At 37.5% G+C, this 25,694-nt stretch overlaps 1 protein-coding gene across 1 annotated transcript in view; it reads right to left on the bottom strand.

Moving 5' to 3' along the window:
* The window catches only part of LOC134854109 (uncharacterized), an 86,593-nt gene that overhangs the window by 51,240 nt on the left and 9,659 nt on the right, over nt 1-25,694 (bottom strand). The window contains exons 2-6 of the mRNA XM_063870222.1: nt 19,646-19,801; nt 18,393-18,522; nt 14,877-14,958; nt 8,178-8,268; nt 1,452-1,551 (exon numbers count right to left, since the gene is read on the bottom strand). Coding sequence (XP_063726292.1) covers nt 1,452-1,551; nt 8,178-8,268; nt 14,877-14,958; nt 18,393-18,522; nt 19,646-19,801 — 559 coding nt within the window. The remainder of the gene's footprint in view (nt 1-1,451; nt 1,552-8,177; nt 8,269-14,876; nt 14,959-18,392; nt 18,523-19,645; nt 19,802-25,694) is intronic.

The following is a 25,694-nucleotide window of genomic DNA, read 5'->3' as shown; positions in this document are numbered from 1 at the left end:
CGAAAAGTTTACAGTCGACATTTTCCTCAGACTCTCCTTCGGATTACTTGACGCCACTCGAGGACATACTTCCCCATCCAACACTGGTGGCTGAATTTACGCAAGGTTCCTCGTCAACTCCTTCATCTATGACACCGAAGATTGCGGTTCTATCCTCTCCATTGGTAGAAGTCAGACCCGCCATTCAGGACGATGAGGGGAGTGATATATTCTCAGTCATAGATATAGAAGGAAGGAGGCGGACAGCTTTCAAGACACATTTAACGCCACATCCTAAAACTCTTAACACTCCTAAACTCTTTTAGCGAAACTCAAAAGAGTTGATTTTACCATTGGTTACTCATTTCACTTAATTTTACCAAATCTCAAATTTACTGATTTTGTACATTTTTAGTTTAGTTACCTATGAAGTTTAGCCTGTTCAATTTGTTTATATGTCACATTAACCCAATTGTACTTAACATTTCGTCATTTGTATAGTCGCTGTTTATATCTATTTCATCTTGTAGGTAGACTGTAAATATTACCACATAGTCATCTCCATGTTAATTTGTATTATCTCTGTAAATTCCATTGGTGCTAAACGCTGATATTTTTTGTTTCAACTTTGGCCCTCGTGGAGTGCGGCAAGAATGGAGTACATGTGTAATAATGGCTACACAGGGAAAAGTGCAGATATAAAATTTTTGTGCAGTGGGGAATGTTGTGATTTAGTATTTTAGTATGTTTTAAACTTTACCTCTATGTGTTAATTATGTACCAGTTAACGTTTACTCTTCGAAGTCCAGTGGACTTCGCGTCACTAGTTGCTCTTTTAAGACATCCGTCAGTTTTAATTCAATACCTTATTTTATTCCTTTTTAACTTAGTTTAGTTAGAATAGTTACCAGTGGTGTTTGCACACTTTTATTAGATACACGCAGTTTTTTTGTCAAAGCTTTCCAAAAAGCACCTTAAATGCCTTTTCTGGTCTGTTTTTGAGTTCATTTGTCATTTAGTTGGGCATCTTTTTGAGGGTATTTGTTACTAAATCACTATAAAGACCCAATTTTTTTTCGAAATATTCTGCGTAATACGTCGAAAAGAGCTTTGTTAAAAATTACTTTTTTTGGCGCACTCCCTCTTCAAAAAGTAGTATATTTTGGCGCCTCTAGAAAAATTTTACATTCGGTTGCCAAATTGGATGTCGTAACACAGCATCATAGGAAGACCATTTTTGGGTGATGAGCAGAACGAATTCCTGAGAGGGGTATCGCCGCCCCCTAAATCTGCCACGGCTTCGAGTCCTACATTCGGTAAATTTATAACAACAACGTTACTGATTTCCTTTGATGTTGTTTGCAAGAAATGGTTTTTCGTTCAGATCCAACATATTTTATTTCAACTTAATGTTTTAGTTTTTTCCTCAGCTGCAAAACACCCTGCTGTTTTGACTCAGGGTCATAACTTACCTGGGTACAGTTCAAGGGGTCTGCTGCCTCATCGAATCCGTCGGGACACTCGGTGATGTTGTTGCATGGTACAGCACACAGCGGTATAGTATCGTTACACCTGAAACAGCGACAAACCTAGTCACAAAAAAATCAATCATCATTTTCAAAATGGCGCTCAGTTCACAAATAACATGAACATGTGCAGCTGGGTCGATACGCTTCGCGTTCCTGCGAGCCTCGAGACTCGAAATGTATCTAAAAGCGGCTCTTCTAAGTCACCTGTCATTTCGCCGTTCCACAATCAGACAAATGTCGTATAAAATTGTTCTGTCCTCCCTCTTGTCATTTATTTGAAAAGTCTACAGATTAAAAGTTTTGGTAGAAGTGGAGATTCTAATGTAAATTCGACTAATTGCAAATTTGCCGCGGACAGCATCGCCATTTTTTTATAGAGGTTTAGATTTGTACGCTACGATAGTTTAATGGTCCAGTCGAGAGATTGGTAGCCAAAGGTGAACGAGTCGGGACAATAAAAAATTAGACAATGACCAGTTTTTAACTTCATTATCGATACTTTACAAAAAACTGAAATTAAAGTCTTTTTATACGTGTAGCAAAATCCTCGACCCTTATAAGCCCCTACATAGCACTAATAGGGAGCTACAAGAAGTCGGTCCACTAGAAGGTAAAAACTTCATGAGATCTCGAAAAACGCCCTGTTGCCCATTATTAAGATAGGATTTTTAAAAAAATTCACGTCCCATGCCGCACACAGTGAACAGATTTCGAAAACTCTTAGGCCGACCGGCTATAACAAGAAACACATGCAACCGTAGAAGACCAGGAGAAGAGAAGTTCCAGATACACAGCGTTGACAAATGCCCTATAGTCCCCATCACAAATGCCCAAGTGAACAGTCTCCATCACGGATTTCGGGAAGTCATTTCTCCACCCGACTAAACGCAGGCAGGAGAAACGTTGGAATTTGATAGATAGGGGCAAGATACATCGTATGTCATAATTTTAACCAAGTCGTAAAATGAAGAAGGACATCTGTACCGGAAGGTGATAGCACTTGTGAAAGTAACTCCGGAGATCAGAAATAGGCAACTTACGCGAATTAAAGAGCGAAGAAACATTGATTTTATGGCGGAAGTGGACATTAGAACCCATCCCCATTAAAAGACTCCTTGCCAACCGAACCTCTCCAACGACCCCTTTTGGAGTAAATAGCTCTCCCACGCGAAAAGTGATAATGAACCACAGAAATGGGATAACTAGGGAAGTATTGATGGGATAAAGAACTTTTATAAAAACTTTGGGCGCTTGGGACCAACATTGCAAGGAAGACCTCCAAAAAAATACCTGAAAAAGGATTAATTCCCAGGGCCAACTCTTTGGAAATAAGAATCAATCACCCAACTTATATTTGGGAGTTATATTATCTGATGGGATCTGGAGCAGACGCTTAAAAGGATACAGTTTTTAAATTGTAACACTGAAGTGTTGGAACTAATCAAAATGGACTTGGCAAACATTGGGTTCAGCTTAGCTTAGCGAGTGAGCTATAAATAGAAATTCAATCTGACTCTAGAAAAGTAGTCTCAGATGAAGTTGGCTGTACTAGGAGCGTTTCATGGCAAGCAAGTCTCCTAAAAAATTTGAAGGAATGGGCTGATGAGTCAGCTCTCCCGACGTGTGGTGACCCTTAATAATCGAACTACGTTCCCCTAATAGTTAGAAGGTCGGGATTGGAAAAGAGTATAGCTTGGAATATTAGATGCTTGCAATGAGCAAGCTACTCATCAAAAAGGTATTTGTCTACCCCTGAGGGGTCGGAACGTTAACAGGATGAATAATGAAAACCCTTGGGAAGGTGACTTTGTAAACATAACTGGTTGGAAATAAAATTGGACTTGATATTTGCACAACTTACTTGGAGATATCTATGGTGAACATGGCAGTTATAACTAGTGTCGCCAGTGGAAAAATTTTGTTAGGATTTTGAGTAAGAGGTACTAAAAAAAATTCAGGACTGGTAGGAACGAGCATAACTCTAAATATAACTAAAACTCAAATAGAAACACATGTAGAGACTAACAAGCAGCCTACTCTCAGGAGAATAATTGGTACTGGGTTATAGTATAGTTGGTTCTCAGTTAAATAGAGAACAATCATTGGAGACGATAAGTTTCAAAATTAGAACAGTGATTGATGAAATTTGCGAGATCAGTTAAGTACCGCAAAGGAACAGTGATCTGTAGAGACATTATAAATTTCAGCAAGCTTACTGAGTAGTTTGTAGAATTGCTGTGTAAAACTGGTTGATTAGGATCCTCTAGAATCCTCTAGGACCCTTTCCTTTGATTATATTATCAGATTTTATGCTGACCACATATTGTCTTCTGTATTTGGACTTGTATTATCTGAACTTAATTAAAATTACAAATTCTTGCTGTCGTATCAAGCGGATGAGACAGTCATAAGAGCAGTACAAAAAGCAAGTAGCATAACGCAATACAGAAGAGTTGCCACCAACATAACCCTTTCATGATTGTGGATAGTACTTAATCTCAGTTGCTCTGCTGAATTCACTATCCAAGAGAACACTTTGCAATGTCGTTAAGAGAGAGAGAGAGATAGAGGGAGATGAAAAACAAACCTTGAGGGATTCAATGTCTATAGTTTTCTCTTAGTTTCTCTTTTTCTGTTTTCTGTGGTTCTTGCTTCTCCTGCTGTTTGTTACCGGCCTCTACATTCTGTTTGTTATTTTCCTCTTTTTTAAAGCCCCAGCGCGCTTTCTTCAAATGAATTATCTCGTGTGACCAGCTCAACCGCTTCTTTTTCAATTTCTTGTCCAGCCTTTTTATTTTCATTCCGTGTTGCTTATGTGGGCATTATACTCCCTGCGAACCCCCCGAATTGGTTTTTTGATTTTCACGCATTGTTTGATTATTTTCACTAGTTTTTTGTCAAAACTTTTTATATGGCTGCCCACGGAACTTACACGTAAACGACGACGTTTTTTTATTCAAGTTTTAGCTTTTTGCTGCGGGCTAACGTCGCTGGCTTGTTGTCTTTCGTACTCCAAGTTTTTGTTACGAGCTTGCTTGCTTGCTCTTGGATGTTTTTCTGATTTGGGTTCATACATTTTGCCATTTGCTTTTGCTTTGTGACCCTTCACTTTTGTTCTGTTGCTGTTGGTGCGGTTTTCGAAGTCTTTTGTTTTGTCCCGAAGCCGTTTTGTTTTGGTTGTGGTTTCTTTTGACTTATACCCGGTCGCCCCGAGATCAGTCTCCGGTCCTCTGGTTAATCTAATCATTAAGGTTGTCTTGAAATCTATATATACTTAGACGTTTGCAGGCCGTGGAAACTTTTTTTTGAGTTGTGTTTTGGGTTTCCGTAAAAGCATGGGTCAGGAATGAATAAGAAATCTTCAATAGAAACAAAACTGCTCGAATCAGGGCGAAGCCCTGAATGTTTCGACTGCCGTTTAAAGTCTATAGAGCAGCATAAGCATGAAAAAATTAAATGTAATAAAAATAACAGGAAAATTAAAAAAAATGAGATATATACTTTTCACAAAATTTTCACAAAATTTTCACAAAATTTTCACAAAAAACCACACGCCAGATAAAGTACAAAGTGATAAACTTCGCTCTTAGTAACACATCTTAAGCTTCCTTCAACCAATTTGGAACGATTTCTAATACGGATGTAATCTCCGCTTACGCGTTATTAGCGCGAAATATATCGCGCGTTAATTGTCCCAAATTGGTCAAAATGGCAATTTTTAAACCCCGGTAACTTCACAAAAAACGATCACAGGTGAAATATATTTTCAAATTTAAGCTCAGGACAGCAGTAACTTTCGAGTGATATAAAAAATATTCTGTCAAAAATGGCTAGTTAAAAAATCGAAATTTGGCTGAAGAAAAAAAACCCACCCGAGGACAAATATTCCGTTGCTTTCATTACAAAAGTCGGAAAAATAACTCTTGATTACTTTTTCTGCCTACAATATACGTTATCCCTCACATTATACATTTTGTCGTTGCTATGTTTGTCAAGGGATTAATTGCTTTTCCTTTCAGATGTGCTTCAAAAGTTGTCATTTTCCCTATTGGGTGTTGCTTTCTTCTGGTTGCATCAATGAGCTCCGCGCTCTCTAAAGCTCACTTACCCTAGCATGAAAACCAATTTTTTATGAATGAAATTGAAACTGCTAGGGACAAATTGTACGATGTTTTTGATAATTTTTTTTAACCTTTCTTCAAAAATAAGTCGATAGGAAATTTTGTTAATAGTGGTAAGTAAACTAATTGGCTGTTAATTTAGCAGGGTATCCACATTTTCAATTTTGAGGGATAATAATCCTTCTTAAAACATTCATAAGAAGAAGCGCTAATAACTCATTTATAACAGACAAAATAGTTTTGAAATTTTTACTGCTCACTCCATGATGACCAACAGCACTACTATTGCTCGCCGTTTTAATTGCTTTACTAACAACAATTGAATCAATTATAGAAAAAAAACTTAACTGTTTCCCCGGGTCCAGGTCGTGGTTTCATGTTCAGACTGTGTGGACCAGAATTTCGCATGTTCAGACCTTTGGGACCAGAATATGGTATGTTCAGACCATTGGGACCAGAACATAATTTTTTCAGACCGTGCGGACTGAGTGAATACGTTTTCAGACCGTGTGGACCCAAAAAATCCGGATTCAGAACGTGTGGACCAACAAAAACCGGTTTGAGACCGTGTGGATCAAAGGAATCCGATTTCAGATCGTATGAACCGCAGGAATCCGGTTTCAGACCGCGTGGACCAACAAAATCCGGTTTTAGACCACGTGGGCAGCAAAACTTGAGTTCAGACCGTGTGGACCAAAGAAGTCTGGGTTCAGGCCGTGTGGACCAAATGAATCCAGTTTCAGACCATGTGGACCGACAGAATCCTGATTCAGACCGTGTAGAGCAAAAAAAAATTCGGATTCAGACCGCGTGGACCGGAGGAGTCTAAATTAGGACCGCGTTGACGAGTGGAACAATGGAAACCTAGTTCAGACCGTGTGGACCAAAAAAGTCCGGAGTTAGACCATGTGGACCGATTGAATCCGATTTCAGACCGTGTAGACCGACAGGCTCCTGGTTTTTCAGACCGCGTGAACCAAAGAAATTCGGATTCAAACCGCGTGGACCAAAGGAGTGGTTCACACAGAGTGGGCCGAAGGAGTCCGGATTCAAACCGTGATATTCTCGAGTTATCCTTTTCTTTATGGTCATTTTTGCTCAACAGAAGATAAGAATTTATCTAATGATTTAATTGTTTAGTTATAAATAAAATCAAGTTTATCGTCAATGTTCAAACAAAACTTAATAATTTTCAAAAAATTGTGCAATACAATACAAAGCAGTTGTTAAAATAAAATCGTATTCAAAAAAGCTTTCGGAATAGTCAGACCCTTGGCTTGGGAACAAAATTTTGATGCTATTTTTTAAAATTTCAATTAACAAAAGATAATGATCGCTGATATTAATTTCAATCGTATAAATTTACAGAAAGTCGTCAGAAATACAATAGTCAGAATAACTTTTTGAATCTAGTGGAAAGCAAGCCAAGGGCGTGGAAGGCGTGATTCTAGTGGAAAGCAAATTTTGTAAATTGAACCCAACACATTTCAGTACAGTTCAAAGCACATTACTACCTTGAAATAACTTCCGGGATTTTGATGTTCAGTTCTCCACATAGAAAAAAAAACTTTTTGCTTTTAATTTATGATAAATTGTTCAAAAAAAATTCTAAAGACTCCGTGAAATTTTCGTGTGCCATTTCAGACGGTTTTGTGCAAATCTGCAAATACAAGATATTCATTGTTGGGCTCATTTACAAACATTGATAAAGTTTTCAGTGCTGTATTTATGCTCAAATCAGGAATTATGGGTTCAAATAAATTTCTCTCGCAATGAAAAAAACGCAACCTGATATGTAGAGCCAGACTTCACTAAGGGAAATGATTATAAGTTGACTGAGAAAGCTATCAACATAGCCCATAGCTGGTCATGATGGCACCGAAACGACCTGCTATTCAAAAAAAACAAGTTTGCTGTTTTTTCTCACCTCCCTCAATATGAGAACCTACCTCAGTATCGTTCAGTTCCCATGAATTCAATTTGGGAACAATTGTCATATGTCAATTGTCAATTTGGGAACAATTTGGGAACAATTGTCATACGGGGTTATTCGTTACAAGGTTAAACTTTCTTATGCATAAGCATTGGATTAGTTTTTATAGATATATACAGTAGCGGATTTAAGTGGGCGGGGGGCGGACGCCCCTCCCCCTTTAGGGATTCGACCCCCTGCCGACCCAAAAGGCCCCCTTTGTGCTATTTTGAGATACCCATTTTTGGCTTACTGACCTTAAAATTTTCTAAAGGCGCCTTTGGCGCCAATTTATACTACTTTTGAGCGGGGAGCCAGTGAGTTATTAGTAAGTTTTTGTGTAGTTTTTACCTGAATTACCTGAGTTTTTTAAATTAGATTTTTTAATATTATGATTGTTGTTATGATTAATTTCACCAATATTGTCCTAAGTATTGTCATCATTACGATTAAGTGTATTATTAGTATTGTTATGATTATTGAAGGGACGGATCTCCTTAACTATAAATCATTAACAGGAAGATCTTGAGTTAGTATGCTTTGTAAGAGTTAGATATTCAAAACACACCAGCCAACCTCACTAATCCTTCGTTGCAGTACCCGTCTGGGTTCCATTGGTTGTACTCGGTCGGTATTCCGTTGTCGTGCAGATCACAGTCAAGCGGACCTGTAAACGAAATCGAACAAAAATAAATTGATCAACTAATTTTTGCTAAATTTTTACCTCTATGCAGGGGCGGATTTAGGATTTTCTATGCAGAGGCGGATCAAGGAGCGGATTTTCAAAAAAATATATCGAAAATTTTGTCGACCTATTCTTAGATCAACCAAATTGATTTTCGCAGCTCTCCAAAAGCACTACGAAGAGCCTGTTTTGCCAAAATTTTTGCACCGCAGGCAAAATTTAAAAAAGAGGCGTTTTAGGCAATTTTTGGAAAATTTTGACCAAAAAATTGCGTTTTTTTGTGCGCGCTCCCCTCTCAAAATAAGTATATATTGGTGCCGAAGGCTCCTTAAGAAAAATTTTAGGGTCCGTCACCAAAAATTGATATCTCAATTAGTACCGGCAGGGGGTCGAATCTCTGAGAAAGGACGTCCGCCCCCCCCCCCCCCCCCCCCCCGCAAATCCGCCACGCTATAATTGCTTGAAACCTCAGAACAAAAATTGAACCCCAACCCACTTACTTCTGGCGTATTTTGTTCCTCTAACGCAGTCTTTGATGTCAGTTGGCATTAAAAACATCAACTCGACAAATAGAAAAAACCTTCGCCAGAAAGCAGTTAATTTTCAGGAAACAAGTTCAAATTTTTTGAAATATATAGAAAAACTATTATCGAGAAAAATTCTATTCCCAAATCATTTTCTTACAACTTCAAAATTATTAAGAGCTCTTGGCGTCCATTGAAGGTTTATCTGGACGCAGAGAAAAATCAAATAAAAGGCAGTTAATCTCAAATAACCGGAAATCTCGAATAAATAACTTAATTATGATAACCCGGGTAGAGGTGCTCACCGTATGTTTTGACCTTCTCAACCAAAAATCGGTATTTTTCGATTGTGCTCGACCCTGCCTCAACCATTCTCGACCCAAACCCCTGTCTCAACTATTCTTTTTCGGTCGAGCATATGAACAAACAAAACAAAAGCCCTCTTTAAGATCCAAACACATGAGTTCTCAAAAAGACTTTGCGCGTCCATTTGAAAGCGTTAATAATCAAATATTTTAAGATATAGGTACAATAAGTCTTTCTAAATTAAGAAAAAAACTCTAATATAATCAATTAATGATCGATTAATTCTTTTTCATAACAAACTATAATCATTAAAGAATATTTCAAATGATTGTATTCAAATAGTATTGAAACACAGTTTAATCGATAATAATCTATTAACATCCCTTTCACTTGGCAAATTCGTCTTTGACCTTGCATCTAAGTTGCTTGTAGATAATGCTTTTTTGATAAAACATAACCTAAGTTAAAGTTTGATGAAACATTTTAGCAGTTCTCAAATCAATTCAAACACATTTTTGGTCGTATTTTATTCGTTAAGCCTATTGTTTTAGTTTGATGATTAATGTAGTTAAGCTGTTCTTAACTATTTTGGGTATATTCAATCTAGAATGAAAACTACTCTATGACGATTTTGCTTCATCGTGAGTTTTTCGGTTCAGATGGAAAAAAGGTGACAAGATATCTCACCTTTCAGAATTTCGTGTTTGACAGCAACATTACGATCAGTTTTAACGTGTACTTTTTAGCAATTCTTGTAAAAATTTAGCAAGAAAATTACAATCAATTAGGAAATATAGGCAATTGTAATAGACTATAAGATATTACACAGAGGCGGAGCGGATACAACACAAACATTAGAGGTACAAAAATGAAAATTGTTGAAAAAACTACGCTTAATAAAACTTTTGTATGTCTCGATAAAAATTCAATCTAGACAAACATGCCACGCAAAATATTTAATTTTTCAATTAGCAACCCAACAAAGCTGACGAAGCGGAAACAAAGTAGACAAGTTTTGGTCAGTCACTAGTTCAGCCGAAACAAAATGGTTTTGTAAAAAAAATATCGAGTCCTCTAGAAACACATTGAACAACACTTGCAACTATAAAAAACACAGCCAACGGACAGTTGGAAAAGAGAAATGAACGCAAAAAATGACTTGTTTTTTGAAAAAAATTAGACTGCCATAAACTTCTTTCAATTTCTAGGACAATTTACAACTAGCATTTTTTTGATACAGCTGACCCAATTTGAGAAAACTGGATCTTTGGGTAAAGTTTTTTTCCGCTGAGAAATCTGCTAATTCAATTCCACTTTTAAAATAAGAAGTTGATCACGTTTTTCGTAATTTGTACATCCGATAGTGGAAATTGCCTTCAATTTGCCAAAAGAAACAAATTGAACTTAAAAAACAAATCAAATTTCAAACCGCGAAAAATTAAATTTGCGCCTGAACAAATTTTAAAATTTGACCTTCTCGACCCTTCGCAACACAGCCTCGCTCCTTTACGTCACACTACAGTACCCTAAGGTTCATGAAAATAACTTTCCTTAATAAAGAAAGTTATCAAATAATTCAAGTGGTTCTGTTAAACTAGATGTTAACTAGAAGAAAAAAATCAAGATTCCATTATGATAACTCTTGCTTATCGCAAGCGTAATAATCACTTAGACAGTTTCACGCTTAAAATTGAATATAAAATCATTAAATATCTAATATTGCTAAAGGTAATCGATTATAAATGTCACCAAAGTTTAAGAAAATCCATTGTAAACGGGAACAAGAGCTTATAGCTTGATGTAGTTGTTCTATGTTTCGCGCCTTCAAAAAAGTGAGAGTCACAGCCTGGAAGAGTCAGTAGATTTTTTTATTGAGAAAATTAAAATAATTCAAACACTACTATGCAGTGATTCAAACAATGAGTTAATCCCGAGAATAACAAGTAGAAAAAATTTTGCGAATCTAATTTTAGTATGCTCCTAAATCATTTCGCATTCTGAAAACAATTTCTTTTTTTTTCAATTGCGCGTCAAGCATTTCTCTGAGAATTCTGACCAATCATTCTCCTCTTGCTCTCCCGCTCCCACCTCTCTCTATCTATCTATCTCTCTCTCTCTCTCTCTCTCTCTCTCTCTTCTCTTTCTCTTTCTCTTTCTCTTTCTCTTTCTCTTTCTCTTTCTCTTTCTCTTTCTCTTTCTCTTTCTCTCTCTATCTTTCTTTTTTTCTTTCTTTATTTATCTTTCTTTATTTATTTCAACTCTATTCATTTCTCTCTCTCTCTCTCTCTCGCACTTTCTTTCTTCTTCAAGCAAGTAAAAGCGAGAGAGAGAAGTTTGCCCCCTTGCTGCCCCCTTCATTTGCCCCCTTGCTGCTATTTTAAAATGAAGATATTCAAGTGTTTGTTTCCACAGTTTTAATCATAACAATTACTCTTAGAATTTCAAAATATTTATTTCTGTAGCATGCGTTCTTTGAGAACTTATCGAATTGGTCTATTTTCGCATCTTTTTCACTTTGAAAGAAGATAAATGGTAAAATCAAGGGGTTAGAGCCTGTTTTGTTTCAATACCTCAATATTTCAACGTTTAGTTCCCTGTGGGATACTTTTTCTTGTCTAACCCCTTTCTTGATACTTTCTTGCATCAGAAAACAAATGGTTTTCGTCAGATCAATTTGGAAAAATTTTTCAGCATTTCAACTCCAATCTTGGTTTTTTTATTGCGTTTAAGCCGTTGAAGCAAATTAGTTGGAGATCAAATATCTATAGAGTTTACAGTTCTTCAGTAGATTCCGCCGCTTTTTTTGTTCAAGTTTGTTGTTTTTTCTATGAATTCCTCATTTTTTGCTAAATTCTTCTTTTTAATTGAGGATTCGATTTGTCTCTGTATCATGAAATTTTTTAACATTAACAAACCGGCGCTGTTTTACTGTAGAATTCACTGACGAGTTGTGGAATCCAGCAAAAGTTGTTGCAATCCAGTTCAGCGGCCAAAAAGCATTTGTTGGGGGAATCCAAAACAAGCATTGCAAAACATTCGTCGCAAAAATCCAAAATGTCAGGGGATTCCCGAAAAAAAAACAAATTCCAATCTTAGGTCAATTTCAAGTCAAGATCTTTTTAATCATGCGTTTTTCGTTCCTATCATTCTCTCTATTTCAATAAACTTCAAATTTCTGTAGAGTTTTGGGGAAAAAATGGGTTCCAGGGTAAGGCGTTTAGATAGTTTTCCAATTTCAATTCCAATTTTAAAAAAAACCTATTTGTAATAGGTTCAAATTGTGACTTATTTTTGCCAACGCAAAATAGTTTTAGTTCTTAAAAAACAGATAGTATTGAAAAAAAACCGTTTCACATGATAGGCTTCGTTTTTGAGCTGGAACTAATCATGAGCTCTCAAAATCCCATTTTTCGTGTAAAGATGGAAAACTATTGATTTTGATTATACGCTCGATTCATTTTGCAAAGATATTCTTCCAAAAAAACTTTGTCGATTAAATAAGATCAAAAATTATAAAAATACTAAAAATTTGACATTTTAATGGCAAGCTTGGTATATATTTTTCTATATTTCAAAGCCTTTTCAGTACAAACAATCCTGTGTTTTTTTTCTAATGGTTTTTCCTTAGCAATGTCATTGTTATTTTTGTATTTGGAATTTTGTCTTTTGGTCTGTTTTGGTTTTTGGGTTGAACACAATATCAAAGTGAAGCCCTGTAAGTCGCGATTCGAACGATTGTACAAAAATTTATTTAAATATAAAGTTATACGTTGTCCCTGCTTGGAGAAAAGAGTAAGCTTGCTTGAAAGTTTATATTCAAGCAAGTAAAGCGAGAAAAAAAGACTAAACAATTTCATTAAACAGTGAAAAAGTTAGTCTGAATACGGAAAAACTAGTTTTGGAAGCTTCATTTAGCGAGTCCTCGGTAAGAAGTTTTTAGTTTTATTTAACTAAGATTTATTTTGTTTGTCATTAAGTTTTTAAGTACTGCTGTTGTCCATTAGGTCTAATTAACTAACGATCTATGCGTATACGTTCGTCTAGTCTAGTTTTCTCATTACACCACGCACAATAATCAGAAAGAAAACATCTTTTTGTAGTTTTAATAGATGTGGTGGGAAATTTCCAAGCTACTTGTACAGTAACTGACTTTCCTTGCTCAAATTTGTTGTATGATGAAACATTATACAAAAAAGAAACACTTAGCAAAAAAGCTTCGTAGTTTGGAACTTTCCCACCCCCAAACACACGTTTCAAAGTTCCTATTCCCATAATCATTAGCGGATTCAGGGGGTGGGGCGGAAGTACTGCTGTTGAATATCGCTTTGGCGCAAAAGTTCTCGAGAATCTTTTGTACTTAAAAACTAATTGATTTAATTCAATTAAAATTTCCTGGTTCGTTTTCTTAAAAAGCGGAGATATATAATTTAGAAAAGCGGTAAAAGCGAAAAGCGGCTTCGAAAAAAGCGGAAGCGGCGAGAAGCGGCTTTTCCATAAGCGGTCAATTCACTGCTGAAAATGCCAATCATACAAGATATAATAATATTTTTCAGCATAAAATTCTGTATATCGTTATAAAAACAAAAAACGAAAACTTTTTGACAACAAAAATTCTGTACTCAAACAATCATTTTCTAAATTTTGTACTCAACAAATTTTTTTAATTTTTTTTGCATGCGAGTGCGTGTGTGCATAACGTAATCTTGAGTACACAAAAATTGATTTTTTCCATTTCTCAGGATAATTTTTTTTCAAAAACGCTAAAACGCCTATGTATTTTGTATGACACGTTTTTGTATGCCTCGATCGATGCATAATTAATTAAAAATTCAAGTTATAAAAAAATCACCCCTTAAAATTTTTGCCAAAAAATAAAAGTTTAATACTTTCCTTATATCATTTGTTTAAAACAAAACTATGACAATTCAGGCCGTGTCCGATGCATTGTAAGTGCGAGACGTTCAAGCGTTGGTTTATTCTACTTTTGAGTAACCAAGGTCTTTGCCACTTGTTTTCTGTTACATTTGTTCAAGTTTTTTGGTTTATGAAAATTGCTAGTCATACAGTTTCCATATAAGAAAAATCACTAATCATAGACCTTTCATGCAATTTTCTGTACTTATGGAATTGCATGAAAGGTGTATGATGAGCATTTTTCCATATATGAAAATTGTATGGCTAGCATTTTTGGTCAACCCGGGAAGGCTAAATGCGAGATGCTACGAAGAAATGTATGAACAACAAATTATTAGGTTGTTCACACTACCAAATTTCATTCCATTATGACAACGTTAAAAAGATTTTTCAAAGTTGAACTTCCAATGTGGGGATACTTTTATAGTTAGTTTAGACTATTCGGCACTATTCGATCTATTCGCTCGCTGTACGGCCGCACTATTCACTCGCGGTATGAATAGAATTAACTGAGAACTATTTCTTTTTTTGCCACTGAAGTTGTTTCTTTTTTGCTGCAACAAATTATTCTAAAAAATTTCTGTGGAAAAAAAGTGAAAAGAAGCCACCAATTTTGCGGTAAATTGGCAGTTTTAGTATATCTTGAAATTTTAAGTCTGCTACGATGGCGATGGGGAGCGTTTAGTTGTAAAATTCTACTGAAATATCTCATAATGAATATAATTTTTTTTGTTTGAACAGTTTCTACATCAAATGGTCAAGAAATGGCACTTTTCGCTCGAGAAATGGTACTGCGAGTCTTGGCAAGAAAAATTATGAAAATGAAGAAAAAGAGTTCAAACTTACTTCCGTTGACATCGGCGCCCTCATCCCAATTGTTGTCGCAGTCTTTTCTCCCGTTGCATATCCACCTCGACGGAATGCATTGCTGCAACAAAACCACTACGTTTTTTTTGTACAAATTAAAGCCTTGCATGTCATAATAATGGTTTGTTATGGACTTTCTAGTCAAGATTTTACTAAAAGAGTCTCGGTTTTTTTCGACAACACCTCCTCTCCCATCAACCCCACCTTTCAATTTAAATTTTTGTCCAAACGAAAAACTGAGAACACATTTGTTCTTCATACCTTACATCATAACAGCAATAATAATATGTAAAAGAACTTTTAAAAAATTGAAAGGGGAAACGAGCGAGAATCTCAACGCTACAATGATGGTAGATACTAAAAATTTTGTAGATAATGATATATATTAGGGTGGTAGGCCAACAAGCCGAAGGGCCAACATACTGAAAATAAAAATACCATTCCAACAGGCCGAAAGTTAACATTGTTATATAAGGCAACGACAGATTTTCACTGTTGTCATGCAATTATTACGTAATTCTGCTGTAATTTAATTAATTCTGATGCACATTCGCTTCAAGATATGGCGATTCGTTGATTATACGCCATCAGTTAGATACAAATGCAACATTATATCATACTAATATATGTTTGATGCCAATATTAGTTACTGATGGTTTACTATATTTGGACAAAAGCAAAGCGAAGCTCCGTATCATTCGCAAAACAACGCAAATGCATCATTGCAAGCAAAATAATACAAAATGAGACCGAAAAAAGCAAAGTCGAATGAAAATATTGGAAAATGAAAAAAAATTCAGAAAAACAGTGGAAAACAGAAGCCTTATCAAAAAAGTTTTTGTATTTGACGAGCAGCCACTAAGCAAACAGCAAATAGGTAGACGCTTATGAAAAACACATCCATCTACCATAGAAAACATCTGACAGCTCAAAAAATTCCCCGACAGAACATCAGCAGACAAACAACAAATCGACAATTCAATTTTTCTCAGAACTCTTTTGTTTAATTTCCGCCTTTCTCAAATCCGAATACCGCTCGCCATTAGGTATATAAGTTACAGATATGTTGGTTCTACCAATGAGAAAGTGATTGCGAGTAAGCTCTTCAAAAATTTTTGGATCATCGCTCACTAGCGGCGTCAGTGGTCTTGCATTCAGGTTTTGCTTGACCTGACCGATGGTTGTACTCAAGATCTTATCTGTTATAGATCGATATCCTAAAACTGCAATCATAGCTTTTTTGCAGCTTCTGACTAAAAGCTCCCAGGTTCCACCAAATTGAGGCGCTCCCGGGTTGAATTTGCAAACGATGTTTCCAAGCTTATGTTTTTCTTCAATTTTTTCATCAAGCCAAAGGGCCAAAAAAATCGAAAATACTTTTACCATTCCAACACAGATGATTATACGTCATATATTAAACAAATACTATATTATATCTTACAATTATATACTGGATGCTAAAATTAGTCTTTGGTGGTATAATTTATTATACATAGAGGCGAAATGGAGCTTCGTATCATTTGCAAAACAAGGCAGACGCAGCATTGCAAGCAAACGAATAAAAATGAGACTGAAATAACAAAACCGAAAAAAAATGATTGGAAAACGAAAAAGTTTTTTAGAAAAACAATCGAAAAACACAAACATTGTAGAATAAGCTTTCAGTTAGGTAACTTTTTCTATTTGCCGAGCGGCCACTAAGCCAATAACAAGTAGGTAGACGCTCATAAAAACACTTGCATCTAAAACTTATTGACTTAAACAACTCCCCAATGTGTCAAATTAGCCGACAAAACATCAGCAGACAAATGAAACATCGAAAAATCATTTTTTCTCCAAATTTTTTGTTTAATTTCCCTTTAAAGAAAAAAACAAGGTTGGTCGGGAATCGGAGGATTTTATATTATATTAAATTAGAGATTTTAGCGGCTGCTAATTCTCAACAATTTTACAACGAGCGTTTCTTCGGCTTTGATTCACTAAATTTTTCAATTATTAGACAGTTTTATCCCAAACAGAAACAAATGCCCGACAAAAGTTTCAAAGGATTGTATCTGCAAAATGTTGATCTGAGTTCAAGAAACGAACAAAATGATTGTTGAATACTTAATTTATGTTCTGACGTTACAACTCAGACTGATGCTTGCGTAAGAATACCAAAGTTTTAATGAAAAAAAATTAGTGTAAGTTTTCAACATCATTAATTAAAATAAATATTTTACTGCTTTTTTAAAAAACAAGCATAAAATCTGGCATCAGTTGAAAATATTTATGACGAGCTAAATGCTTTACATTTTGGGCGCAAAAAAAATGCTCGCAACGGAAAATTTATTCATTTTCAGATATAAAAAAAAATTCTACCAACTGTTTCACATAATTATCAAATAAATACATCCGATTTCTCATTATAAAAGTATGAGTAAAATGAGCACAATAACAAATAAATTGATAAAAATGATTTAAAATTTCGACCTTGATTTCGAACAAAATATCAAATAATTTTTTCAAGGTTTTTTTGCTGGCGCCCACATCACCGGCCCTATTTTGGTCTGGAAAACAATCGGAGTAGAAAAAATCGCTAGTTTCATCTGAGTTCTTTTGTAAGTCCCCATGACATTTTGAACGTTGCTGGCCTGATAACTCCGTCCTTGGCTGGATACGTTTCTACTACTCGGGCCATCTTGTAACCAGATCGTTCAACCGAGTCGCCTTTCTCAAATCGGAATACCGCTCGTCATTAGGTATAAAAATGCATTTCTTATTATAAATAACATCACGAGTAAAAAGAGGGAGGGTAGAGGCAGGGCAACGATTCGCAACAAGCGACAAGGACGAGACTACTACTGCACGTAAGTGTTTGCCGCTGAATGTGCTCTAACGAATTGTCCCCGCACCGAGCGCCCATGGATCATAATCGATTATACTGTCATAATATGGTCAGCATCTATAAAAAGACAAAATAATCTATTATAATCCATTAAAAATGGATTATAATCCTAGTATTTTTATACCCGACGAAGTTGAGACATGGGACGTTGGGACGAAGTTGAGACATGGCATTTAGTAAAAGACAGGGCATAAATTCTGCAAACTTCTCGCAAAATTTGCAAAATTTTGCAAAAAAATAATCGAATTTAGTTCTAAAAATGAAATGGATTATAATCAATTATAATGGATTATAATGGATTTTGATTTCAAAATAATCGATTATAATGGATTATCTTGGCAAAAATAATCGATTTCAGTGACAAAAATAATGGATTATAATCGATTATAATGGATTATAATGGATTATATTTGTTCAAAAATAATCGATTATAATGGCAATATAATCGATTTCGTGGTCTGAATTTTACATCCGTAATGGATTATAATCGACTATTTTTGTCTCGGGAATCTATTATAATCGATTAGAATCCATGGGCGCTCGTTTGTTACGAATTGTCGCCTCACGGGGCGAGGGAAGGAGATCTTAGAAAGAAAGAGTTGACTAACCATTGAATTGACACATTGTGTTTGATAGTCCTCGCAGACAATGCTACTGTAGTTGATGTCAAAGTCCTGGCCGAGAGAGTTGAACATAGAACCAGTCACTGAACTGTCCAGCTCCGCCAATACTTCGTATCTTAAACATTGGCAATTGTTTGAAATTACGAAATTTACGAAATTAATATATACTCGGGTTGACCGAAAATGCGAGATGTTGAGTTTACACAATTCATACACTGAAAGCATCAAACTTTTGAATATGGCAAAAGTTTTCAAATATGATTATTTTCAAAAATTTGAATTGTTAAATTATCAGACAATGATCAAGGCCTACAGAAACATGCTATACAAAAGAAATAGGAGTTATTAGCGTTTTTTTTTAAAAATAATCCAGAGAAACGGAAACATTATTCAATTTTCGTGTATCGATGACTACGTTATGCACACAGAAAATTAAAATTTGCATGCAAATTTTTTTTTGAAAATGTTTTTTGAGGTACAAAATTCGATTTGCGGATGAAAAAAAAACGAAAAAAAAAATTGAAAAATTGGGGCTTTTTCAAAAGTATTTGGAAATAATTTTGTTGTCGTCATCAAAAAACTGCTAGTCATACAGTTTCCAAATTGAAAATTGTATGATTAGCATCTTTTTGACATTTTTTTTTATTTAGTACGATAAACCGACTTTTATACCATAACAGAAAAAAAATTCTTTAAAAACTCGAGGACACCAATTTAGACGTATGAAATTTGTATTAATAGTATTTTTTCATGGACTTAGATTATGGAATTGTATGAGCAGCATTTTTGGTCTGTGGAGGTCAACCCGGGTATACACTTATATTTATCCGGGTATCCGGGTGTTCGGCTCCGCCAAAATGCCAACGCCAAAATGATCCATTTTTAGAGGATAATTTTGAGGAGATTCTACTACCCATCGACGCACGGTGCCAAACTTTGCCAAATGGTTACCCTGTGGTAAATTGTTATTCAGCATACTTTTAGGCCACTTTGCAAGATAGAACAGATTCAACAAATACTTTCCAGTAGATATGCCTGAGTGGTTTTAAAAATCCACTCAAAGCTGTTCGTTTGATCAAAGTCTGAGATCCCATTTTCATGAAAAAAAACTATTCAAAATTGACCAACTTTTTCAATTTATTTTGTCTGTGCGTAAAAATTGTCTAAAATATGAGTTTTTTGTCTGTGCAAAAATTTTAAGACTTTTCAAATAACAATTATGTAAAATGGTGACTTGCTTGGTGAGTTTTGAGATGAGGCTCTTGCGGAGTGGGTTGGAGTTACAGACAGTGACACTGGGGAAGGTGGACTCCGTACTCCTCACAAGGGTGATGGTGGTGTCCACGTCGTACTCCAGATACTGCGTCACCAGCACAGACATCTGGTAAATGAACCTGCAAACACAAGCAGTGTGAAGTGATAGCCCCTTGTGCACCACTATTGTAGGGGGAGGGGGAGGGTAGGGTAAGGGGGATAAGAGGGAGTGGTTGAACAATGGATAGGAGCAAGGAACAAAACAAAATTCAAGAAATAGGACATTAAACTATAATTACACATTAAATTAATAGCGCTCAAGCAATAGAACCACCAGCGGATTTAGGGAGGGGGTGGCAAGGGGGAGGGGGCGGACGCCCCCTCTTCGGGATTTCAAACCCCCTCCGACCCAAAGGGTCCCTCCTTTGTACTATTTTGAGATATATATTTTTGGTGACGAACCCTAAACTTTTTCTAAAGGGGTCTTTGGCGCCAATATATGCTAATTTTGAGCTGGGAGCGCGCGCCGAAAAAAAACGCTTTATCCGATTTGGCCTGTTTTTTCAAAAATTTCCCTGCGGCGCAGAAAATGGGGTCTTTATGGTGATTTGGGAAATTTTTTTGAAAATCCGCCCTCTCTCGAGAAAATTCTAAATCCGCCCTCTCTCGAGAAAATTCTAAATCCGCCCTCTCTCGAGAAAATTCTAAATCCGCCTTCTCTCGAGAAAATTCTAAATCCGCCCTCTCTCAAGAAAATTCTAAATCCGCCCTCTCTCGAGAAAATTCTAAATCCGCCCTCTCTCGAGAAAATTCTAAATCCGCCCACTCTCGAGAAAATTCTAGATCCGCCCTCTCTCGAGAAAATTCTAAATCCGCCCTCTCTCGAGAAAATTCTAAATCCGCCCTCTCTCGAGAAAATTCTAAATCCGCCCTCTCTCGAGAAAATTCTAAATCCGCTCTCCCTCGAGAAAATTCTAAATCCGCCCTCTCTCGAGAAAATTCTAAATCCGCCCTCTCTCGAGAAAATTCAAAATCTGCCCTCTCTCGAGGAAATTCTAAATCCGCCCTCTCTCGAGAAAATTCTAAATCCGCCCTCTCTCGAGAAAATTCTAAATCCGCCCTCTCTCGAGAAAATTCTAAATCCGCCCTCGCTCGAGAAAATTCTAAATCCGCCCTCTCTCGAGGAAATTCTAAATCCGCCCTCTCTCGAGAAAATTCTAAATCCGCCCTCTCTCGAGAAAATTCTAAATCCGCCCTCTCTCGAGAAAATTCTAAATCCGCCCTCTCTCGAGAAAATTCCAAATCCGCCCTCTCTCGAGAAAATTCTAAATCCGCCCTCTCTCGAGGAAATTCTAAATCCGCCCTCTCTCGAGGAAATTCTAAATCCGCCCTCTCTCGAGGAAATTCTAAATCCGCCCTCTCTCGAGAAAATTCTAAATCCGTCCTCTCTCGAGAAAATTCTAAATCCGCCCTCTCTCGAGGAAATTCTAAATCCGCCCATTCCGAAAAAATTCTAAATCCGCCCTCTCTCGAGAAAATTCTAAATCCGCCATCTCTCGAGAAAATTCTAAATCCACCCTCTCTCGAGGAAATTCTAAATCCGCCATCTCTCGAGAAAATTCTAAATCCGCCCTCTCTCGAGAAGATTCTAAATCCGCACTCTCTCGAGAAAATTCTAAATCCGCCCTCTCTCGAGAAAATTCTAAATCCGCCCTCTCTCGAGAAAATTCTTAATCCGCCCTCTCTCGAGAAAATTCTAAATCCGCTCTCCCTCGAGAAAATTCTAAATCCGCCCTCTCTGAGAAAATTCTAAATCCGCCCTCTCTCGAGAAAATTCAAAATCCACCCTCTCTCAAGGAAATTCTAAATCCGCCCTCTCTCGAGAAAATTCTAAATCCGCCCTCTCTCGAGAAAATTCTAAATCCGCCCTCTCTCGAGAAAATTCCAAATCCGCCCTCTCTCGAGAAAATTCTAAATTCGCCCTCTCTCGAGAAAATTCTAAATCCACCCTCTCTCGAGAAAATTCTAAATCCGCACTCTCTCGAGAAAATTCTAAATCCGCCCTTCCTCGAGAAAATTCTAAATCCGCCCTCTCTCAAGGAAATTCTAAATCCGCCCTCTCTCGAGGAAATTCTAAATCCGCCCTCTCTCGAGGAAATTCTAAATCCGCCCTCTCTCGAGAAAATTCTAAATCCGTCCTCTCTCGAGAAAATTCTAAATCCGCCCTCTCTCGAGGAAATTCTAAATCCGCCCATTCCGAAAAAATTCTAAATCCGCCCTCTCTCGAGAAAATTCTAAATCCGCCATCTCTCGAGAAAATTCTAAATCCACCCTCTCTCGAGGAAATTCTAAATCCGCCATCTCTCGAGAAAATTCTAAATCCGCCCTCTCTCGAGAAGATTCTAAATCCGCACTCTCTCGAGAAAATTCTAAATGCGCCCTCTCTCGAGAAAATTCTAAATCCGCCCTCTCTCGAGAAAATTCTTAATCCGCCCTCTCTCGAGAAAATTCTAAATCCGCTCTCCCTCGAAAAAATTCTAAATCCGCCCTCTCTGAGAAAATTCTAAATCCGCCCTCTCTCGAGAAAATTCAAAATCCACCCTCTCTCAAGGAAATTCTAAATCCGCCCTCTCTCGAGAAAATTCTAAATCCGCCCTCTCTCGAGAAAATTCTAAATCCGCCCTCTCTCGAGAAAATTCCAAATCCGCCCTCTCTCGAGAAAATTCTAAATTCGCCCTCTCTCGAGAAAATTCTAAATCCACCCTCTCTCGAGAAAATTCTAAATCCGCACTCTCTCGAGAAAATTCTAAATCCGCCCTTCCTCGAGAAAATTCTAAATCCGCCCTCTCTCGAGAAAATTCTAAATCCGCCGTCTCTCGGGGAAATTCTAAATCCGCCCTCTCTCGAAAAAATTCTAAATTCGCCCTCTCTCGAGAAAATTCTAAATCCTCCCTCTCTCGAGAAAATTCTAAATCCACCCTATCTCGAGGAAATTCTAAATCCGCCCTCTCTCGAAAAAATTCTAAATCCGCCCTCTCTCGAGAAAACTCTAAATCCGCCCTCTCTCGAGAAAATTCAAAATCTGCCCTTTCTCGAGGAAATTCAAAATCCGCCCTCTCTCGAGAAAATTCTAAATCCGTCCTCTCTCGAGAAAATTCTAAATCCGCCCTCTCTCGAGGAAATTCTAAATCCGCCCATTCCGAAAAAATTCTAAATCCGCCCTCTCTCGAGAAAATTCTAAATCCGCCATCTCTCGAGAAAATTCTAAATCCACCCTCTCTCGAGGAAATTCTAAATCCGCCATCTCTCGAGAAAATTCTAAATCCGCCCTCTCTCGAGAAGATTCTAAATCCGCACTCTCTCGAGAAAATTCTGAATCCGCCCTCTCTCGAGAAAATTCTAAATCCACCCTCTCTCGAGAAAATTCTAAATCCGCCCTCTCTCGAGAAAATTCTAAATCCGCTCTCCCTCGAGAAAATTCTAAATCCGCCCTCTCTGAGAAAATTCTAAATCCGCCCTCTCTCGAGAAAATTCAAAATCCACCCTCTCTCGAGGAAATTCTAAATCCGCCCTCTCTCGAGAAAATTCTAAATCCGCCCTCTCTCGAGAAAATTCTAAATCCGCCCTCTCTCGAGAAAATTCTAAATCCGCCCTCTCTCGAGAAAATTCTAAATTCGCCCTCTCTCGAGAAAATTCTAAATCCACCCTCTCTCGAGAAAATTCTAAATCCGCACTCTCTCGAGAAAATTTTAAATCCGCCCTCTCTCGAGAAAATTCTAAATCCGCCCTCTCTCGAGAAAATTCTAAATCCGCCGTCTCTCGGGGAAATTCTAAATCCGCCCTCTCTCGAAAAAATTCTAAATCCACCCTCTCTCGAGAAAATTCTAAATCCGCCCTCTCTCGAGAAAATTCTAAATCCACCCTATCTCGAGGAAATTCTAAATCCGCCCTCTCTCGAAAAAATTCTAAATCCGCCCTCCCTCGAGAAAATTCTAAATCCGCCCTCTCTCGAGAAAACTCTAAATCCGCCCTCTCTCGAGAAAATTCAAAATCCTCCCTTTCTCGAGGAAATTCCAAATCCGCCCTCTCTCGAGAAAATTCTAAATCCTCCCACTCTCGAGAAAATTCTAAATCCGCCCTCAATCGAGAAAGTTCTAAATCCGCCCTCTCTCGAGAAAATTCTAAATCCGCGCTCTCTCGAGAAAATTCTAAATCCGCCCTCTCTCGAGAAAATTCAAAATCTGCCCTTTCTCGAGGAAATTCAAAATCCGCCCTCTCTCGAGAAAATTCTAAATCCGTCCTCTCTCGAGAAAATTCTAAATCCGCCCTCTCTCGAGGAAATTCTAATTCCGCCCATTCCGAAAAAATTCTAAATCCGCCCTCTCTCGAGAAAATTCTAAATCCGCCATCTCTCGAGAAAATTCTAAATCCACCCTCTCTCGAGGAAATTCTAAATCCGCCATCTCTCGAGAAAATTCTAAATCCGCCCTCTCTCGAGAAGATTCTAAATCCGCACTCTCTCGAGAAAATTCTGAATCCGCCCTCTCTCGAGAAAATTCTAAATCCACCCTCTCTCGAGAAAATTCTAAATCCGCCCTCTCTCGAGAAAATTCTAAATCCGCTCTCCCTCGAGAAAATTCTAAATCCGCCCTCTCTGAGAAAATTCTAAATCCGCCCTCTCTCGAGAAAATTCAAAATCCACCCTCTCTCGAGGAAATTCTAAATCCGCCCTCTCTCGAGAAAATTCTAAATCCGCCCTCTCTCGAGAAAATTCTAAATCCGCCCTCTCTCGAGAAAATTCTAAATCCGCCCTCTCTCGAGAAAATTCTAAATTCGCCCTCTCTCGAGAAAATTCTAAATCCACCCTCTCTCGAGAAAATTCTAAATCCGCACTCTCTCGAGAAAATTCTAAATCCGCCCTCTCTCGAGAAAATTCTAAATCCGCCCTCTCTCGAGAAAATTCTAAATCCGCCGTCTCTCGGGGAAATTCTAAATCCGCCCTCTCTCGAAAAAATTCTAAATCCGCCCTCTCTCGAGAAAATTCTAAATCCGCCCTCTCTCGAGAAAATTCTAAATCCACCCTATCTCGAGGAAATTCTAAATCCGCCCTCTCTCGAAAAAATTCTAAATCCGCCCTCCCTCGAGAAAATTCTAAATCCGCCCTCTCTCGAGAAAACTCTAAATCCGCCCTCTCTCGAGACAATTCAAAATCCGCCCTTTCTCGAGGAAATTCCAAATCCGCCCTCTCTCGAGAAAATTCTAAATCCTCCCACTCTCGAGAAAATTCTAAATCCGCCCTCAATCGAGAAAGTTCTAAATCCGCCCTCTCTCGAGAAAATTCTAAATCCGCGCTCTCTCGAGAAAATTCTAAATCCACCCTCTCTCGAGAAAATTCAAAATCCGCACTCTCTCGAGAAAATTCTAAATCCGCCCTCTCTCCAGAAAATTCTAAATCCGCCCTCTCTCGAGGAAATTCTAAATCCGCCCTCTCTCGAGGAAATTCTAAATCCGCCCTCTCTCGAGGAAATTCTAAATCCGCCCTCTCTCGAGAAAATTCTAAATCCGCCCTCTCTCGAGAAAATTCTAAATCCGCCCTCTCTCGAGAAAATTCTAAATTTGCCCTCTCTCGAGGAAATTCTAAATCCGCCCTCTCTCGAGAAAATTCTAAATCCGCCCTCTCTCGAGAAAATTCTAATTCCACCCTATATCGAGAAAATTTTAAATTCGCCCTCTCTCGAGAAAATTCTAAATCCACCCTCTCTCGAGAAAATTCTAAATCCGCCCTCTCTCGAGAAAATTCTAAATCCGCCCTCTCTCGAGAAAATTCTAAATCCGCCCTCTCTCGAGAAAATTCTAAATCCGCCGTCTCTCGGGGAAATTCTAAATCCGCCCTCTCTCGAAAAAATTCTAAATCCGCCCTCTCTCGAGAAAATTCTAAATCCGCCCTCTCTCGAGAAAATTCTAAATCCACCCTATCTCGAGGAAATTCTAAATCCGCCCTCTCTCGAAAAAATTCTAAATCCGCCCTCCCTC

Source organism: Symsagittifera roscoffensis, chromosome 9, assembly GCF_963678635.1.
Source record: "Symsagittifera roscoffensis chromosome 9, txSymRosc1.1, whole genome shotgun sequence".
Classification (NCBI taxonomy): domain Eukaryota; kingdom Metazoa; phylum Xenacoelomorpha; order Acoela; family Convolutidae; genus Symsagittifera; species Symsagittifera roscoffensis.
Note: the sequence above shows the minus strand (reverse complement) of the source record. Positions and strands in the feature narration are given on the sequence as shown.